At 40.5% G+C, this 17,313-nt stretch overlaps 1 protein-coding gene and 1 long non-coding RNA gene across 4 annotated transcripts in view; one reads left to right on the top strand and one right to left on the bottom strand.

The window, feature by feature from the left end:
* GNS (glucosamine (N-acetyl)-6-sulfatase) overlaps positions 1-8,628 on the bottom strand; it is a 55,416-nt gene extending 46,788 nt beyond the window's left edge. The window contains exons 1-3 of the mRNA XM_019455006.2: positions 8,300-8,628; positions 2,821-2,880; positions 67-273 (exon numbers count right to left, since the gene is read on the bottom strand). Coding sequence (XP_019310551.1) covers positions 67-273; positions 2,821-2,880; positions 8,300-8,494 — 462 coding nt within the window. The 5' untranslated portion in view covers positions 8,495-8,628. The remainder of the gene's footprint in view (positions 1-66; positions 274-2,820; positions 2,881-8,299) is intronic.
* Positions 8,629-8,746: 118 nt separating this feature from the next.
* On the top strand, positions 8,747-11,991 carry LOC109270436 (uncharacterized). Of its 3 annotated transcripts, none has more exons than XR_008419615.1 (3): positions 8,747-8,905; positions 9,610-9,832; positions 10,701-11,991. It is a non-coding gene; the product is annotated as an uncharacterized LOC109270436 (long non-coding RNA). The 3 variants fall into 3 exon arrangements; XR_008419614.1 differs by having other exon boundaries at positions 10,697-11,991; XR_008419616.1 differs by having other exon boundaries at positions 8,747-8,945; positions 10,697-11,991.
* Positions 11,992-17,313: the final 5,322 nt, after the last annotated feature.

Below are 17,313 nucleotides of genomic sequence, written 5' to 3'. Positions count from 1 at the left end.
CGTTAATTCACATTTGTAAGGCTTTTTTTTTTTTTTTTTAAGGAATAACTAGATCATGTAACATACCTCATTTAAGTACTTCCCTGCGAAAAAGGTCTGATAACCACACACTGATCTGAGAATTGCTGGGAAAGTATTTGGTTCTTGGATCTTCTGCCAAGACTTACTACTGCAGTTTCCCTCTAAAGTGTTGTTAACAACGTGATGATTATGTGGATACTTCCCCGTCAAGATACTGGCTCTGCTTGGGCAGCAAAGAGCACTTGGCACATACTACAAAGGGAACAGAAGCAAAAAACCCAGTTACACAAGAAAGATGGATTTCTTATCATTTCTAAACAGAATAAAGAAAGCTGTTCAATACTCTAACTTTGAATTTCTAGTTTCCCATGGAATAGAGGTTTTTTGGTTTTTGTTTTTTTAAACACATGACACACTTCAGAGCTGCGCTAAGTCACATAATGGAGACAATAAATCAGACAAAACAAACCAAGAGAACAGATTTCTTTTGCAGTTGGATTCTTGCTTCAGAATAACAGTGATTCTAATCTCATCTGCCAAAGAAATATTTACATGGTAGGAACCAGGTCTTAATGAAGATAAAGAGTATCACTTGAACCTAATGTAGCTGAGAGGCACAGGTTCAGTTTTCAGGATAATCTGTAGTTTTATACATTTCCCGTGTCACTTAAGACACTGGACATAGTTTTTCTGTTCTAATTGTATTTCTATTAGCACCTATCATCAATAAATTTAGCCCATTCTACCCGATATTTGTATAGGTCTTAGGACACACATCACCAAGCCACTTTACAGAGCGTAATACTAGCCTATACTCGCACCAGCAGGGAAGGAATGCTCATTCAAGCACACCCTTGCCAAAATTACATATTATCTCTTTTAAATACTCAGCATTTCTTTGGCGTTTCAAATTGGATTTGGCATTTTTAAGTACTGGTGAGGATGAACATTCTCCACATGCATACTGACCAATTATGTTTACGTGAATGATTTGTTCACGAGCTTTGCACATTTTTTTCCTCCTGGGGCATGAGCTTCTTGTTACATAAAATTTGAGGTGAGGAAGGATTCAGTCACATTACAAATACATACTTGCCATTTTTTACTTTTGCCTTTTAATTTTGTTAGATATTTGACTTCTGTAATCTTTACTTTGGCAACCCTTGGATTCCTTTCCCATTTTTGTTTGCTGACCTATTTTTTGGCCAATGTCACACTGTTTACTGTATCTTCATATTTCATTTTATTATCTGGAAGAGCAATTTCTTCCTTTAAGAAATTACCTTGATTGTTCTAACCTACTTATACTTCCAGATAAATCTGAAATCCCTTTATTCAGCCTAAAAAAAATCTTGTTGGGATTCTGATCAGAATAAATTAATCTTGCATCTCCCCACAGAAAATGATGGGTGTATCTACATATTAAAGATTTTTATTATACCACTCATGAAGTTCTGTACCTTTATTTATATAGGTATTAACTATTACAGGCCACCAACAGCTATTCCTAGAGTCTGCTATATGAATGGGATCTTTTCTCTCTCCTCCCCAGTACTTCTCTAACTGGTTATACAGAAGAAAGTTATTTTTGTTTTTTCATTTCTGTTTTACTAAACTCAATTAACTTAAAAAGTTTTCCAACAGTTCCATGTTTTCTAGGTAAAAAATCCAAAGAAGTGGAAATAATAATTTTGTCTCTTCCAGTCTTCCAATTAATTCCACAAGATACCAATGACCAGACAGTTCAGAAAAGAATTCAGTGACAAGTATTATGCCCTTGTCTCGTTCCTAACAGCAATGCTCTGAGTCTTTCACCTCAGCTATAAGGCGTGGTATGCTATTTGTTTGAAATACTCATCACAGTAAGGATGCACTTTTATCAGCGTAATAAACTACCAGGAAAGGATGCTAAATTTCGGAGGACTCTCAAGCATCTATTAACATGAACATCACATTTTTCATTTTTCAACTACTGATCTTGTTGGTGGACAGTATAATAACGACCATTATGTAGTACTATGAGTCAAGTGCTTGTGTTACATGTACCAATTAATTTACCATCACAAAGACCTTGAGATAGGATTTAGTACTCCCACTTACAAGTGGGGAGACCAAGGGCCAGAAACCTGCCCAAGGCCACACAGGTAGAAAAGAGGTAGAGATGGCATTCAAACTAGGTGATCCAGCTCCAGACTCTGTGCTCTTAAGCACAACACTGTGCTGGTGTTTAATGGATTTCCTGCTAAGCTAGACTACTACTCACTCGGTTATGTGCATGGTTCCTGAATTTTGTTAGTATTTGATTACGGATTTTTACATCCGTCTTTATACACACGTATATATTCGTACCTCACGTACACACATACGTGAATATACATACACACACAGATGTCAGTTTTGTTTGGTTGCTATTATCTTTCTCAGGTTTGACTATCAGGGTTAACTGGACTTTTGTAACATGGCCTGCAAGCATTTACCACAAGGCAATTTACATAGCATGAATGTTACATGACTCCTAACATCCATTTTCAAACCTCCAACAATGACGTTTTGAAACAAAATTCTCTAGTTCTGAGCTATAGAGCAAACTGGCTTAGACACTATCTACAATTAACGTTCAATTAGTAAAAAGTAATGCTTCAATTAAAAGAATTTAAATCACATTAAATAAGGTTCTTCCTTTAAATCAGGCATCTAACTAGGAAAAAAACCACATAGATTACACTAGATTACCCGAAAGAGAGGGTTTCTTCCTAGAACATGAACAGGAAGTCTCACAAAATTAAATTCAAAACTTACAGCACTGGAGAAGGTCATCCCCATTTCTCCAATGAGAGCCTTGGTTTTTTTTAGTGGTGTCTGCAAAGTAAATAATTATCTGTTAAACCATTTCCTCCAATAAACGAAAACACACAGACCAAAACTCACGGTTTTTGCATCTTACTCGCAATTATCAGCTCCATCAGACACTAAGAAACCACCAAGAGTCCTGTGTGATTCTTGAGATGAACCAAACAGGTTTGGTTACAGTCAGTTATGTCCCGTGCAAAAGTTCAGAGGGGTCATAATGCTTGCAGGAAGGGAACGTTCACAGCTGACAGCATTGTTCCAGCAATGCTGATTTAAATGTGATGAAATTTTGGTGCTCTCATTCGTCACCGGCCCCCTTACAAGATAAATAGGGCAGATCTCCATTAATTCATCTTCAGAAGCAGGCTGTGGGATAGGATATGAAAGGAGCCTTCCACCCTTTAAAACAGAAATAACACTTAGATTCTAAAGGCCAGATAAAGCCCTGAGGCCCAGAAGAGGACTGAAATATCACACATTCAGTAGTGCAGCCTAAATCATGCTTTTCAGATATAAGCTCAAAACCCTGTGCACTAGACCAATCACCACCTCAGGTAAGGACTTGAACTAGGTGGCAAATAGTAGAATAATTAATCTCAAATCCTAGAGTGAGGATAAAAGTATGAAGGTCATTTAAATACAAATAAAAGGAACACTAACAATACTCAGATTCCAGACAAAAAGAGGCTCAGTTTAGTTGTATTATATGAATCAGTTCATAATGTTATTGAAGTACGTTTTAAATACGAGACCATATTCCGTGCAGTTCAAGTATATCTTATTGTGCAATAATTCCTTAAAAATAATCTAAATATATGTTAACAAGGGTCTTGTTTACAATACTATATAAATCACTCTCTCCCACTGATTTCTATAGATAGTGAAAGATATAAGGGACCCATAAACTCGAAAGGATGAGAAGTCTAACTTATTCAAGAAGACCTTTCATAATTTCATGAGTAGATCCATAATAGGTTCCCAGGAAATGCTACAAATATACAAGGTCTTCACTAACCTTCAGAGGCAATGTCACTGGCTATGATCTCCCACAAAACATCACTGGGTGGTTATCTTTAGGTAAAGAATACTGGGCTGACTGAAACCCTGGTGTGATGAAAAATCTGAGTTATGACGACACAGGGAGGGGAAATGAGAATATACAGTGTAAGTGGGGAAAAGGACTACGTGAGTTGATTATATGGGACTTAATCCTCAAACTGTCTGGTCAACACACAAAGCTCCTGAAGAGTATCTGATTTATAGTAAGACTATACTCTGTGATTTTTTTTGTTTTTGAGAGAGAGTGCATGTGGTGGAGGGGCAGAGATAGAGAATCCCAAGCAGGCTCCATGCCCAGCACAGAGCCTGACGCGGGGCTCAACCTCACATTCCTAAGATCATAACCTGAGCTGAAATCGAACCAGATGCTTAACCAACTGAGCCACCCACATGCCCCTACACTGTGTGATTATAGCCTACTTATTCAACACTTAATAATTCATCAGTGTGTCAGGCACTGATCTAGGCAATGATGGATCAAAGACAGAAGGTCCTTGCCCTCATGACCTTTGTATTCTTGGAGACTTAAACTAACAGGTAAATAATCATTTCAGGCAGTGAAAAGCGCTACGAGCAGAGTAAACCAGGATGATGTGCTTACAGCTGGTGGGAGGAAAGGGGGAAACTACTTTAGATGGGTGGTCAGGAGAAGCCTCTCTCAGCAGGTAACTTTGGTGCTTAGCATCACATGACAAGGAGGTCAGCCAGGCAAAGATCCAGGAGAAGGTGTTTTCAGGCTGAGTGAATAGGAAGTACGAGGGCTGCCAGAAAAGGAAAGAGGCACATGTGAGGAATAGAAAGAAGGCGAATATGGCAGAAGTAGCACAGCAAGTAAAGGAGACTGTGGTGTTAGACAAGGTCAAAGCATCAGGCAGGAGCCAGCAGATGATGCAAGGCTGCACAGGAACACAGATTCTATTGGAAGTAAGACATTTACATTAAGGACCATAATTTTTATACTGTTAATACCAGTGTGGTGATAACCATCATCTATGCTTCATCAAACAAATCCTTTTATTTTTTTAAAGTTCACTTATTTATTTTTGAAAGAGACAGTGTGAGCAGGGGAGGAGCAGAGAGACTGAGAGAGAATCCCAAGCAGGCTCTGCACGGTCACCACAGAGCCCCATGCCGGGCTCAAACTCACAAACTGTGAGATCATGACCTGAGCTGAAATCAAGAGTTGGACGCTTAACCGACTAAGCCACCCAGATGCCCCAAATAAATCCTAGACAAAAAACCACACTGTATTGAAGATGTGTGTCCATGCTAATCTGAATACTAAAATGGAGCCTTAAGGTGTAAGAAAAGACAGCTGCAAGGCTGGTCAGGTAAAGGATGTACAATACTGTTTAAGCAGCAGCCAATCTTATACCTGAATATAGGTAGATGTGTTATACTTTAACTCATCCAAAGCAAACCCCTTCCATAAAAATCCTAAGGAGTCATTTACTTTCTTGGTTCCTGTGTATAACTGCTCTGAAATAAAGTTTTAACAATTCTAAAAAAAATCTATGGCTAATTTTTCTTTTAACAACCACTTTTAAAGATCTCTTTGGTTTAAATAAAGCAGACACGTGATGCCGTCTTCTCCTACATTTCATCATGACTCCTTCCCTCGTTTCCTTGAAATTCCGACCAAGTGTCACTTTTTCCAGAGTGAATGATTTTAGAAAAGAGCAACCTGTGCCTCTGTGAAGCACACTGGGTCCATCACACCATAACAACATTCAAGCAAAATCAAGAAATAGGAACTGTTCCCAAAGCAAAAACCCCAAAGTCCCACAGATGACACCTGTAAACAAATACAGTGAAATGTTAAAGATGATGCAGAAAAGGCTATTTCAAAGACGACCAAAAGATTCTACATGAAACAACAATCACACAAATGCTATAATCCTTTGACCTGAGCTAGTCTGGTGGACTAGCTGTTTATTTTGCCAACTGTGGCCGCAATTCACAATCTTTTTTGAGTCAGAGACTTCACTATCTCCATAAAAGATAATACACAGACTTTTACGTGTAAATTAAGGATTTCCGTGACCCCACCGGTGCCCCTCAGTATCATCTAAAGAATCTCTGATCTGTGGTAGAAGTGTCTATGCTGATGTGGACATGTGGAATGGCATCTGGTAAGTCACTATTACCACACTGTTCTAGAATAGGAGAAAAATGGGGCTCTGAGATCGTAAGACACCAGATTTTGCCCCTTATTAGCTACGTGAACTTTGGCCAAGTTACTTAACCCCCTCTCAGTATTAGTTTCCTCTTATTTAAGGAAAGGATAATACCTACAGCAGAGGACTCCTGTAATGACTGAAGCACAAGTTTAATACTTCACACTCTTAACTGGCTCCAGTAGGTTTTCCAACAGTTATTGTCTTAGTGCTTTCCCTTCAAGTCCTCTTTAACAACTAGTGGTAGAATATTCTGAAAGAGGCTAAAAGAGAAGCCAGAATACTCCAGAGAGTTGGAAGCATTAAATTTGACTTGTGCCCTCCACTCCATTTTGGCTCGTCTCTCTAGTACAAACGCCTATAAAAAAGAATCTGCTACTGGTTTAGAGAAGCAAACACAACACGCTAGGGGAAAAAGAACTCAAATATATACAGACCACATCTGTGGTCCCTAAGAACTAAGACAATTCTGAACTCGTTACATTTTAGTGATAAAGTTTTGTTTTCACCAGAGATGTGAAAGCTTGACCTTTTAATTGTTTTAGTCACTATGCTATTACTAATTTTTTTATAGAGATGGCTTGCTTTTTCTAGACAAAACGTTAAAAAATTTTTTTAAATGTTTACTTACTTTGAGAGAGAAAATGCGTGCGCTCAAGAGTGAGCACAAGAAGGGCAGAGAGAGAGGGAGAAAGAGAATCCAAAGCAGGCTCGGCAATGATAGTGCAGAGCCCAATATTGGGGCTGGATCTCAGGAAATGTGACATCATGACCTGACCCAAAATCAAGACTTGGACACTTAACCAACGGAGCCACCCAGGTGCCCCCTAGACAAAATACCTCAAGGGAATTTTGTGAGAAGAGTAAGAGCAGTGGTTGAAATGGAAAGAACAAAGTAAATTCCAGGAGAGCATTTAAGTCAAGACTCTTCAATGTCAATGTGGCTGAGTGGAAACTAAAAGGCAACGAGGCACATGTGGCAGGAAGAAGCATGGAGTCAAAATGCAAGCATCTTAAACATCAACTAGAAAAGAGTCTCATAGCTGTGGACACAGCCCCTGAGTAAGAAATAACATTTTAATCCATAACCCTTTAATATACATATAGATTGTATACTTTGCCCTATGTGCCACACCAACATTTTCTATTCTACTTTATTCCACAGGAAAGTAAAAATGCTGGTAGCTACTCACTAAACTGATTTCACAACTCACTCATGGGTTGCAGTCAGCTGAAGGACAGTGAGGTAGGGAATTCCCACACAGTGCAAATTAGGAACCTCTTGCCTGAAGTGTTTTCATAGTCTCAACATTAAGCTGAAAGCAACAAGAGAACTGAAAGGAAGAAAAAAATAAAGCAGACCTTAAAAAAAAAAGCCATACCCAGGATCAGAGCACTGAGGGTTTCAACTACTTAAGCGCCTTGGGAAAGCCACTCTCTGGGGCCTCCATGACTACGGGGCTGGCTGAGTGCTCCTGAAGGTCGTAAATTCCAGATCTCTAAGATACAGAAGCAAAATGAACTCCGGGCAAGAACGAAGTCTCATGACAAAACATTTAAAATGGAACACGGACAGCAGTAGCCAATGCAGCAGCCAGGTGTTCAATCAGGCTAATTGAATTTTCTTGATTGTTGCGAGGCAAAAGGCTCCCTGAGTAGTTGACAACCTACCTACCGGATTAGTTCATCTCGGCATTGATTTTACAAATAAATATCAGGCACAGACATTGTACACAGGGACAAATTCAGAGGTGGCCTAGGTCCTTCACAGAGGAAGGACCTAGGGCTGGACTTAACCTCTGATCCTTCAAACCAAAAGAAGAGCAATAAAAGTTTGCGTGCTTTTAGCCAGCACCTGCTCCTCGGTGGCTCAGCCCATCCCTAACTGGCGTCCACATGTTCATCTTGAGCTGTAAACGCGAGCTCCGCAGCACTAAGGTCCAGACTAGAAGCTCCGTGTGGTGCGTGCAGGTGTCTACTCAAACAGACGCGAGACAGAGACGCGGGAGAAAGAGGAAATAGAGTCCTGCAAACCCTGAACTTCCGTAAGGGGTCCGGCGTGGCAAAAGCGAACCTCTCCCGGGGGGGAAAGCTGCCAGCTGAGGGAATTGGGGTGGGGACGGCGAAAGAGGGCAAGGAAACTGGGGGTCAGCCCGGGAGATGGAGGGGCGGGGCAGAAATAGAAGAGTTACCATGCCGCCGAGCACTTCGTCCTGGTCGTCGGTGAGGAGCAGCACCACATTGGGCCTCCGAGAACCCGCCGCCACCCCAGAGACCCCCAGGCAGCTGCCCAGCAGCAGCAGCAGCAGCAGCGCTGGGCTGCAGGAAGGCAGGTGACGGGGGTTGTCCCGCCGGGGCCCAGTTGGGGCCAGAGGCAGGAGCCACATGGCGGACACAGTGCCGGGGCGGCCCCGGGACCGAGTGGAGGGAGGCGCAGGTGTCTGAAAGGCTAGAGGAGAAGGACCTGCAGGAAGAAAGGGATTGCACGGGAAAGGCCCCGGGGCTGGGGTCAGGCGTTTTCTCCCCTAGCACGATCACGTGAGCCGGGGACTGGAGGCGGAGCACACCGAGCAATCACGTGAAGAGCGCTAGGGTAGGACTGCGGGCGGAAGGGGAGGGAGGACGGACCACCAGGCCGGAAACCGGAAGTGGGCGAAAAAAAGGTCCGAGAGCTGGACCTGGACTTGTTTCATTCTCGGGCTGGGGTTGGGTTCTCGGGGGACGTGAAGCTTAATGGTTGGTGTAAGGTTTAAAATGGAGAGAAGATAAGATGGAATGGAGGAGAGAATCAGCTCACAGTAAGCGATTAAGAGAAGGGAGAAATGTACCTACCGCATAGTAAGATCAGCTGGTGGGCGAAGTCGGCTCTGTCATATTTAATCTCCGAGTCCACACTCACTGATGGCCTTACAGTTAATCATTTCTAATTTTCTCTACCACCCACCTACTAAATTTGGAGCTGGATACCAGATTAGCATTCTTAATTTCAAGCCTCGGCTGATAACATGATTTCAAACAAGCAAACGATTTAGAGATATCCTGACAGCCTAATGTTCCTTGGTGAATTTTTTAATATTTACCCTAATAGTTTTCGGTGAATTTTTGAAAGACGTCTTAGAGGTTGTTGGAGGATATGCATATCGAACAAAAACAAAACCCCTGAAACAGTCACCCAACCACATTAAGTAATGTTTGGGGGAACAAATTCCATGAAACTAGGACTATAAATATTTCTGTGGTAGCTCTAGAGCAGCTTTATCTCAACTCTCTGTTGAAGTCTATAAAAAACAGAATTATCCCTGGCAGGGTGAAGGGTCAAGGCTTATTTCCAATTCAGAACAACAACTAGTACCTCCTGGCTCCTAACAAAGTGTATTTTCTCTAAGTACTATCCTATTGTGAGGTAAAAATAATTGTGGAAATACATCGAAATGTCACATGTACAACTATAAGGTTTATGCAAAAGGAAGTGTTGCCTTTTTTTGTTTTTTTTTTTAAATAGATTTACAGAAGGCAAGAGAATCTTTACAAAGTGAAGTAAAGTTCCACTGCAAGAAAAATTATGCTGGGCATCTGGTCAGAGTAGTTCCCAGATGGCCATGGTACTGGGTAACAGCCTCAAGCTGGGCTCATTTTGCAAGCTGGTGGAATAACTCCTAGGAAATCAAAGACTTCCAGGAAGACTTCTGGCACAAAAAAAAGAACCTGCTTCCATGCCCCAAATTGTAAGATTATATCACTGTTCTTATTTCAAGGCTGGATTATTAAGTATGATGGTAGAGACTTTACAATTAGGTGCCAACTTTATTCCAAATGCTAGGCATCTGGAACTTGCAATCTAGTTGCAGAGAGATATACAATCTAATAATCACAGAAGTGTATTATTACAAATAAGGAGACGTTTTGTGAAGGAAAAGTAAAAAGTGCAATGAGCATTTAAGGAGGTGGGGGGCTGACCGAATTTATGATAGGCTAAGGAAGTAAACTTCCAGTGTCCATGTGAAGTTTAAATAGGAGATGACTTGTTAATGGAATGGTTCGGTGGTAGAATGTCTCCTAGGCACAGTACAGTATGTGCAAAGGTCCTGAGGTGGTGCATTCAAAGAACTAAAAGATGCCAGTGTAGTTGGAGCAGAGGGAGAGAAGGAGAGGGAGAGGTAGACAGGACCCAGATCCTATGTGAAGGATTTTGGTCTTCATCTAAAGCTAATGGGAAATCACTGGAAGAATAGGGGAGAAAAAATATATATGAATTTTATAAGATCCTTTATGCTGTGGCATGGTGTACAGATTAGAAGAGGACAAGAATGGATAAAGGTCAATTAGGTGGAGAGATGATGATAACAGGAACAAATCAGATTTTGTGGGGCATGAAGCTTATATGTATACAAGTTGGCAAGGGTGGCTTCTTAAAAAGAATAATAGTTACAAATAAAAAATTAGGTACAAAGTGAATATTTTTTTAGGCTAAGAAAGAAATACCAGTATTATCAATTTTTAAAAGTTGAAAAATATTGCAAATTACAAATGCAAAATTTTAAAACAGTATTTTTTATTAAATTTTTTTGATGTTTCTTTATTTTTGAGAGAGAGAGAGACACGGACACTCAGAATCTGAAGCAGGCTCCAGGCTCTGAGCTGTCAGCACAGAGCCCGATGCAGGGCTCACACTCACAATAAAAAATATTTTTATTAGTGAACTGCCAGATACATCTCTCCATGTTTTTTTCCCCTACATTTTATGGCTATGTACGCTTCAATCATCTTTTATATGACGGTGGCTTTGTAATACTCTATAGAGAGAATAGGAAGATAATTTAGTGTTTTCTCTGGTATAGTTGATCAGTATTTGATTTTTATTACTGATAGTTCAGAAGAATTTTTTTTTCATCCTCGCAGTTCATTGTTGGTTATACACACACATACACGATCACACACACTTATTGTAATCATGTATTATGAGTTTATGTTGTCTTCATTTATGTCAACTTGAGGTCAAATCAGAAATTTAAATATTTTTAATGAGCTTATATGATTTTCTTCACAAATTGATTATCAAAAAAATTCACGGGCCTGTTTATTACTTTCATTTGCAATTTATCTCTTCATTTTAGACAATTACTGTCTTTGTTATCTGAAAAAAATTAGTACTATTTACTTCTCAATGTCAAGATAATTTCTTTTGATTTTCTCACTCATCTTTACCACTTTAATTTCATATTTATTAATTTTTTACCCTCAATTTTATATCAGTACTTTAGTAAAATAAATTTACGAATGACCTGAGAAGGTGCCCACTATATACATCCACATCAGGAGTTTGTAATTTATCACATCTTTAATTGAAATGTTCCAAAGTGTCTTTCTAAATTGTAGTTAAAAATGTTATATTTGGGTTTTGTCAACTGTTGAATAAGTTCTTACATCTCATTTGTGTTTTGGTTTGTCTTTTGAGTCATTGAAAATATATTTTAGAGTCCTTAAATTTTCTTTGAGCCTGTGTTGCAAGGCTTGAACACTTTTATAATGGGCAGACCATTTCATTATAGTTAGATGCTTTAAGGAAAAATCCAACTTGGCATATATGTTTAAAAGATCAAGAAAAAAAGACTCCATATAGTAGTCGAACCTGAAAATAAGATACACAACAGTCTCAGATTCTTGAAGTAGTTAACCTCAGATGCTTTGAGGCAGCCTTGCCTCTAACAAAATCAAGGTAGTGATTTGTGCATGGCTCATGTGCTGCAGTGGTTTTTAAAGAACACGCAGCCCTTTGTTCTAATCATCATAATAGCTGTGCTGACATGTGACTGTAAATGCCCAACTGCAGGTTGAAATGGCTCAAATCTTTTTTCACCTTGTTGAATAAAGTCAGACAAATGTTTTCAGTTGGGTGAAAAAGTTAAAAATTGCTAATAGGAGTTCCTATTAGAGGAGTAATCCACAATAATTGACAACTGATCAGTTTGTCACATCCAGAATAGAATGTATAATGTTATTATTTGGTGTCTGGTTATATATTTGACTTACCACTCTTTAAAACATTTCCCCATCATTTAAATTAATTTGTCATAAATTGTCTTGGTAAAATAAGTCACTTTTTATTTATTTTTTAATGTTTATTTTTGAAAGAGAGAGAGAGAGATGCACAGAATGTGAGCGGGGGAGGAACAGAGAGAGAGGAGACACAGAATCCAAAGCAGGCTTCAGGCTCTGAGCTGTCAGCACGGAGCCTGATGCGGAGCTTGAACTCACAGACCGTGAGATCATGACCTGAGCTGAAGTCAGACGCTTAACCGACTGAGCCACCAAGGTGCCCCAATAGGTCACTTTTTAAAATGTTATCATTTTTTCCTAGACCTTAAGCAAAAATGGATTAAACCCAGCTATTATTTGAAAAGTTCCCATGAAACTTCCATTATGACAACACTACTTTTTATCATGACCTTTGAAGTAAAAATATCTTTCACTTACATATTTGACAACCTTAAGATCTCCATCTCGGACCATGATGGAGTAATAGGGCTGGACTAACGTTCTTGCTGTAAACCACCAGAAAACAGGACCAAGTGTATATTTTTGCACAACGGACAACAGGCAGTGCAGGACTCTGATCCCTGTGTGAAAAGGAATCAATTAACTGCTTTCAACTTGGAGGCACATTCTGAACCCGGGAGCCAGAGAGAGTGTTCCATGTAGAAAGAAGATGAGTTGAGGGGACAGAGATGAAGTTTGGGGGAGGATGAGGTACTTGGAAGTTGCGGGGCAGAGTTCCAAAGAGAAGGAAAAGCTCCATCAATCTGCACAGATATCCTTTTGAGGTTTTGTTGAATACTAAGATGTGAATGTGTAGGGTGGAAGGCATCATAAGATAAGGCAACGAATAACCAAAAACATGTAAGAATTCTCAGTGGAAATATCTGAGATTCAACTAGCCAGAAGAGTCTTCCTTGATCACTGGGGGTATTCAGTAGAGAACGCAAAAAAGTCATACCTTAGTAGTGGGGCTAAATTACCATGAGTGAAAATATTGTACACCTGCAATGACAAAGTTTAAATACAAGTCTCAAAATATGAAGCTGATCTGCAAGAACCTTAATTTGCCTGCCAGAAGAAGGACACACACACTTGAAAAGAAAACTGCAAAATCCAGATACTCAACAATATGAAATTCATAATGTCCTGCATCCAGTAATAAAAAATTACTACACAGGATCCCAAATAGGAAAATGTGACTGATAACCAGGGAAAAATCAGTCAACGGAAACGTAATAAATGACACAGATGAAGTAATTAACAGGTCCAGGATTTTAAAACCCCTCTTATAACGATATGTCATAGTCGAAACAGATCTAGACCATCTGGGCACCCTGCAGAATATCCTATCTGTCTGCTGCACCCATGACATACTGATCAGGCAGGGTGAACAAGAGGCAGCTAACAGGCTGCCATCTTTGATATGATGCATGTGCTCTCGGGAGTGGGTGACGGACCCTATGAAAATTCGGGGACTTGTCCCTTCGGTAAAGGATTGTAGGGGTCCAGGGGTATATCAGGGTCATGGTCTCCGAGGCAAAAACAAATTGCTGCATCTTGCTTTTGTTATTACAAAGAAGGAAGCCCAGTGCTCATTCTACCTTTCTGTATTCTGTATGCAACCTATTCTACCTATGCATACTGCCTCAGCTGTATACTGCGTGACGCTGAGTGACGTGGAAGGCTGCCAGCTTTGAGTGGGGCCTGGAGCAGACAAGCAGGCTACAGCAGACAGGGCTGGCTACATTGTAATCTGTGGGGCCCAGGGTGAAGTAATGCAGAAAAAAAGTGCCACGAAATGTACTAAAGTATAAAGCCTTTCATTTTAAAAATACTGTATTACTGGGGCACCTGGGTGGCTCAGTTAGTGAAGTGCCTGACTCTTGATTTCAGTTCAGGTCATGATCTCATGGTTCGTGGGTTTGAGCCCCACGTTGGGCTCCCCATTGACAGCAAGAGGCCTCCTTGGGACTCTCTCTGTCTCTCTGTCTCGCTCTCTCTGCCCCTCTCCTGCTCACATGAGCACATGTTCTCTCTCTCTCTTAAATAAACTTTATAAAAAAAATCTTGTATTTACTAACAAGATGCAGTGGGGGTTCTAGTGATACTTGAGTAACACCATAATCTTACAAACTGCAATTAATATTTTTGGCATTATAATTTATATATCCTATAAATAACATTTTATTAACGTGATACCTTGACTGCTAATATGATTTTTCTGGCTTGCTTTCCTGCAAATTCATTTCTTAGGCCATCAAAATGTATACTTTTAGTAACTTCATTTTCATTTGATACAATTAAAAGCAATGTCATTTGCTCTCAGCAAATGCATGATTGCAAATAATTGTTAATAATTTTTAATTTTTTTTAAACATTTTTATTTATTTTTGAGACAGGGAGAGACAGAGCATGAACAGGGGAGGGTCAGAGAGAGGGAGACACAGAATCTGAAACAGGCTCCAGGCTCTGAGCTGTCAGCACAGAGCCTGACGCGGGGCTCCAACTCACGGACTGTGAGATCATGACCTGAGCCGAAGTCGGCCGCTTAACCGACTGAGCCACCCAGGCGCCCCAATAATTTTTAATTTTAAGGAGGCTCTTTCTTCCAACATAACTATTCCTGAAGCTGTTAATGGTATTTTATAGGCTGCATAACAAAGGGATAAATTATTGATAGATTATTTCAAAATAGAAAGTTTGTCATGTGGAACTGACAATTCTTGTGGACTAATTTTTCTAAAACATTTAAATCTTATAGATCAGTTTTATTTAGATATTAATTTAATTGTAAATGTAAGCCAAAAATTATTGTGATTTTGCAGTTGTAAAATTGTTACTGGTATAATAGTTACACTGTAATGTTTCCTTTGATATTTCCTATAACTTGTGGAAGGTGTACAAGAAACCTCCAGCAGCTTCAAACTTTAAAATATTTTTTAACGTTTTATTATATATTTTTTGAGAGATAGAGCACGAGCAGGGGATGGGCAGAGAGAGAGGGAGACAAAGAATCAGAAGCAGGCTCCAGGCTCCAGGCTGTCAGCACAGAGCCTGATGTGGGGCTAGAACCCATGAACCATGAGATCATGACCTGAGCTGAAGTTAGATGCTCAACCGACTGAGCCAACCAGGTGCCCCAGCTTCAAACTTTTATATACAGCAATTCAAGGTGCCTGTCTATTCATTCTATCACAGCATCTTCAATTACAAGGCAAAATTACTTTTAAATTCTTTTCATCATTAATAATTGGTTCATCTGGACTTTCACACGAAAATGGTGTTATTTTCTATTTGTAAGCTTGTGGATTTGTTTTGCCATGTTGCAGAAGTTTTCTAAAGTCTGAAGAATTCTAAACTCTTAATTCTAATAATTCAATGAATTCTCTGATTTGTTTTGTTACGATGTTCACATGTGTGCTTTTATTTCATAATAATTTACTGGCAAAATGTATTGCCTGAAAGCAAGCAGTTCCCATCCTAGCTCTCAAATATTTGTGCAAATACCACAAAGATGGGATCTGGGGAGCAGATGGGGATCCCCACAACAGGTCCCAGCCTTGGCCTTGTGTAGAGCCTCTTTCCCTTCCTGCTGCTGTTGCTACCACTGCTGCTTCTCCACTGTTCTCTCTGCTGTTGCTGCCTCCGGTTTGGGCTGTGGTCTTTTTCTGACCCCTCTGGGGCCTGAGACTCCCTGGACCGCCCTGAGGCATTCCCTGTGACCATTGTTTTGTGCCTGGCTGCTGCTTGTGGCATTCTTTGTCCTGGTTTATCTCTTCTGCTTATGCATGTCCCATTGCACTTTATTTTCAAAACACAAGTTCAAAGATGAAATTGTTAGTAATTTCAAGGTGGTGACCACAAAGCATCAGGCCAGGTGTGGGTACCTTCTCAGAATGATGCTCTGTGCATCTACAGGGTTCACATCTTAAAGTCTGTCCTGGTGGCAGATCCAGCCTGTGACGCATGTAAGCCTTCTGCTTGGGCCATACACTCTGGCAGACCCTATGGTATTCCGGGTGCCAGTGATGAGAAAAGATGCAATGTGGAACAAGCCCCAGTGGGAAAATGTTATCTGCAGCAGGATTACGCATCTTTTGAAAAATAACTCCCGGTGTACTGAGCCCTGATAGAGATGGAACTCTTGGCCATGAGACACGGAATGACCATGCGTCCTGTACTGTCCACGATGAGTTGGGTCCTCTTGGATCTACCAAGATGAAGTTGGTTAGGATCAGCAGTAATTTCACATAAGATGAAATATTACCTCTGGAACCAAGCATGAGCAAGACTGGAGGGAATAAACAAGTGCATGAGTAGGTAGCCCAGACTCTCAGATCGCTCAGCAGGGTTACTGGAGTACCCCTCTCTCAGCTCAGACCTCAGGTACTGTATGACCAGCCAAAGGAGGAGGAGAAAGTCAGAGCCTGGTTTATGGATAGAACAGCTTGGTACATTGATGCGAGGTGGAAATGGATGATGAGTTGCAGCCTCACTTGGGGCTGGCCTTGAACGACAGTGGTAAGAGAAAACCATCCTAAATGGGCACGGCTTTGGTGCACCTGACCATCCAGGTTGTGTGGCAAGGGAAGTGGTCTGACATTAGAATGGTATATGCATTCATTGGTAGTGGTGAATGGCCTTGGCTGGTCCCGTCGTGGGTATGGAAGGAAAATGACTGGAAGATTGTAGATAGGGAGGTCTGAGGTAGAGGCAAAAGCGTGGACATCCAGGAACAGGCACAAAGTGTGATGATCTTTGTGTGACATGTTTATGCCCACCAGAAAGCACTCGCTATGGAAGAGGCACTAAACAATGAATTATACAAAATAGCTTGGTCATTTTAGGTTAACCACCCTTTGTCAGTGGCCACCTAATCGCTGGCATGGTAGGCACCTCACGCTCAAAGAATGTCACGTGATTACAGGTGGGCTAGCAGAAGTTTGGCTCCCAGCTGATACGCATTGAGCAATCACAGTTTTTTACTATTACGAAGAAAAAGTTATGTTCTGTCACTTGGAAATCTAGTGTAACAATCATTAATTAAACAGTAAGATGAGATCTCCAAAGTTCCTCTTAACACGAAATTTCATGACTTAAATGTCATTCATAATAGCCCTTATTTTTAAATGTTTATTTCTGAGAGAGAGGGCGTGTGCACACAGGGGAG

This window comes from Panthera pardus, unplaced genomic scaffold, assembly GCF_024362965.1.
Source record: "Panthera pardus isolate Hobbes unplaced genomic scaffold, ASM2436296v1 HiC_scaffold_6, whole genome shotgun sequence".
Taxonomy (NCBI): Eukaryota; Metazoa; Chordata; class Mammalia; order Carnivora; family Felidae; genus Panthera; species Panthera pardus.
The sequence above is the reverse complement of the archived record's forward strand: the minus strand, read 5'-3'. Positions and strand labels throughout refer to the sequence as shown.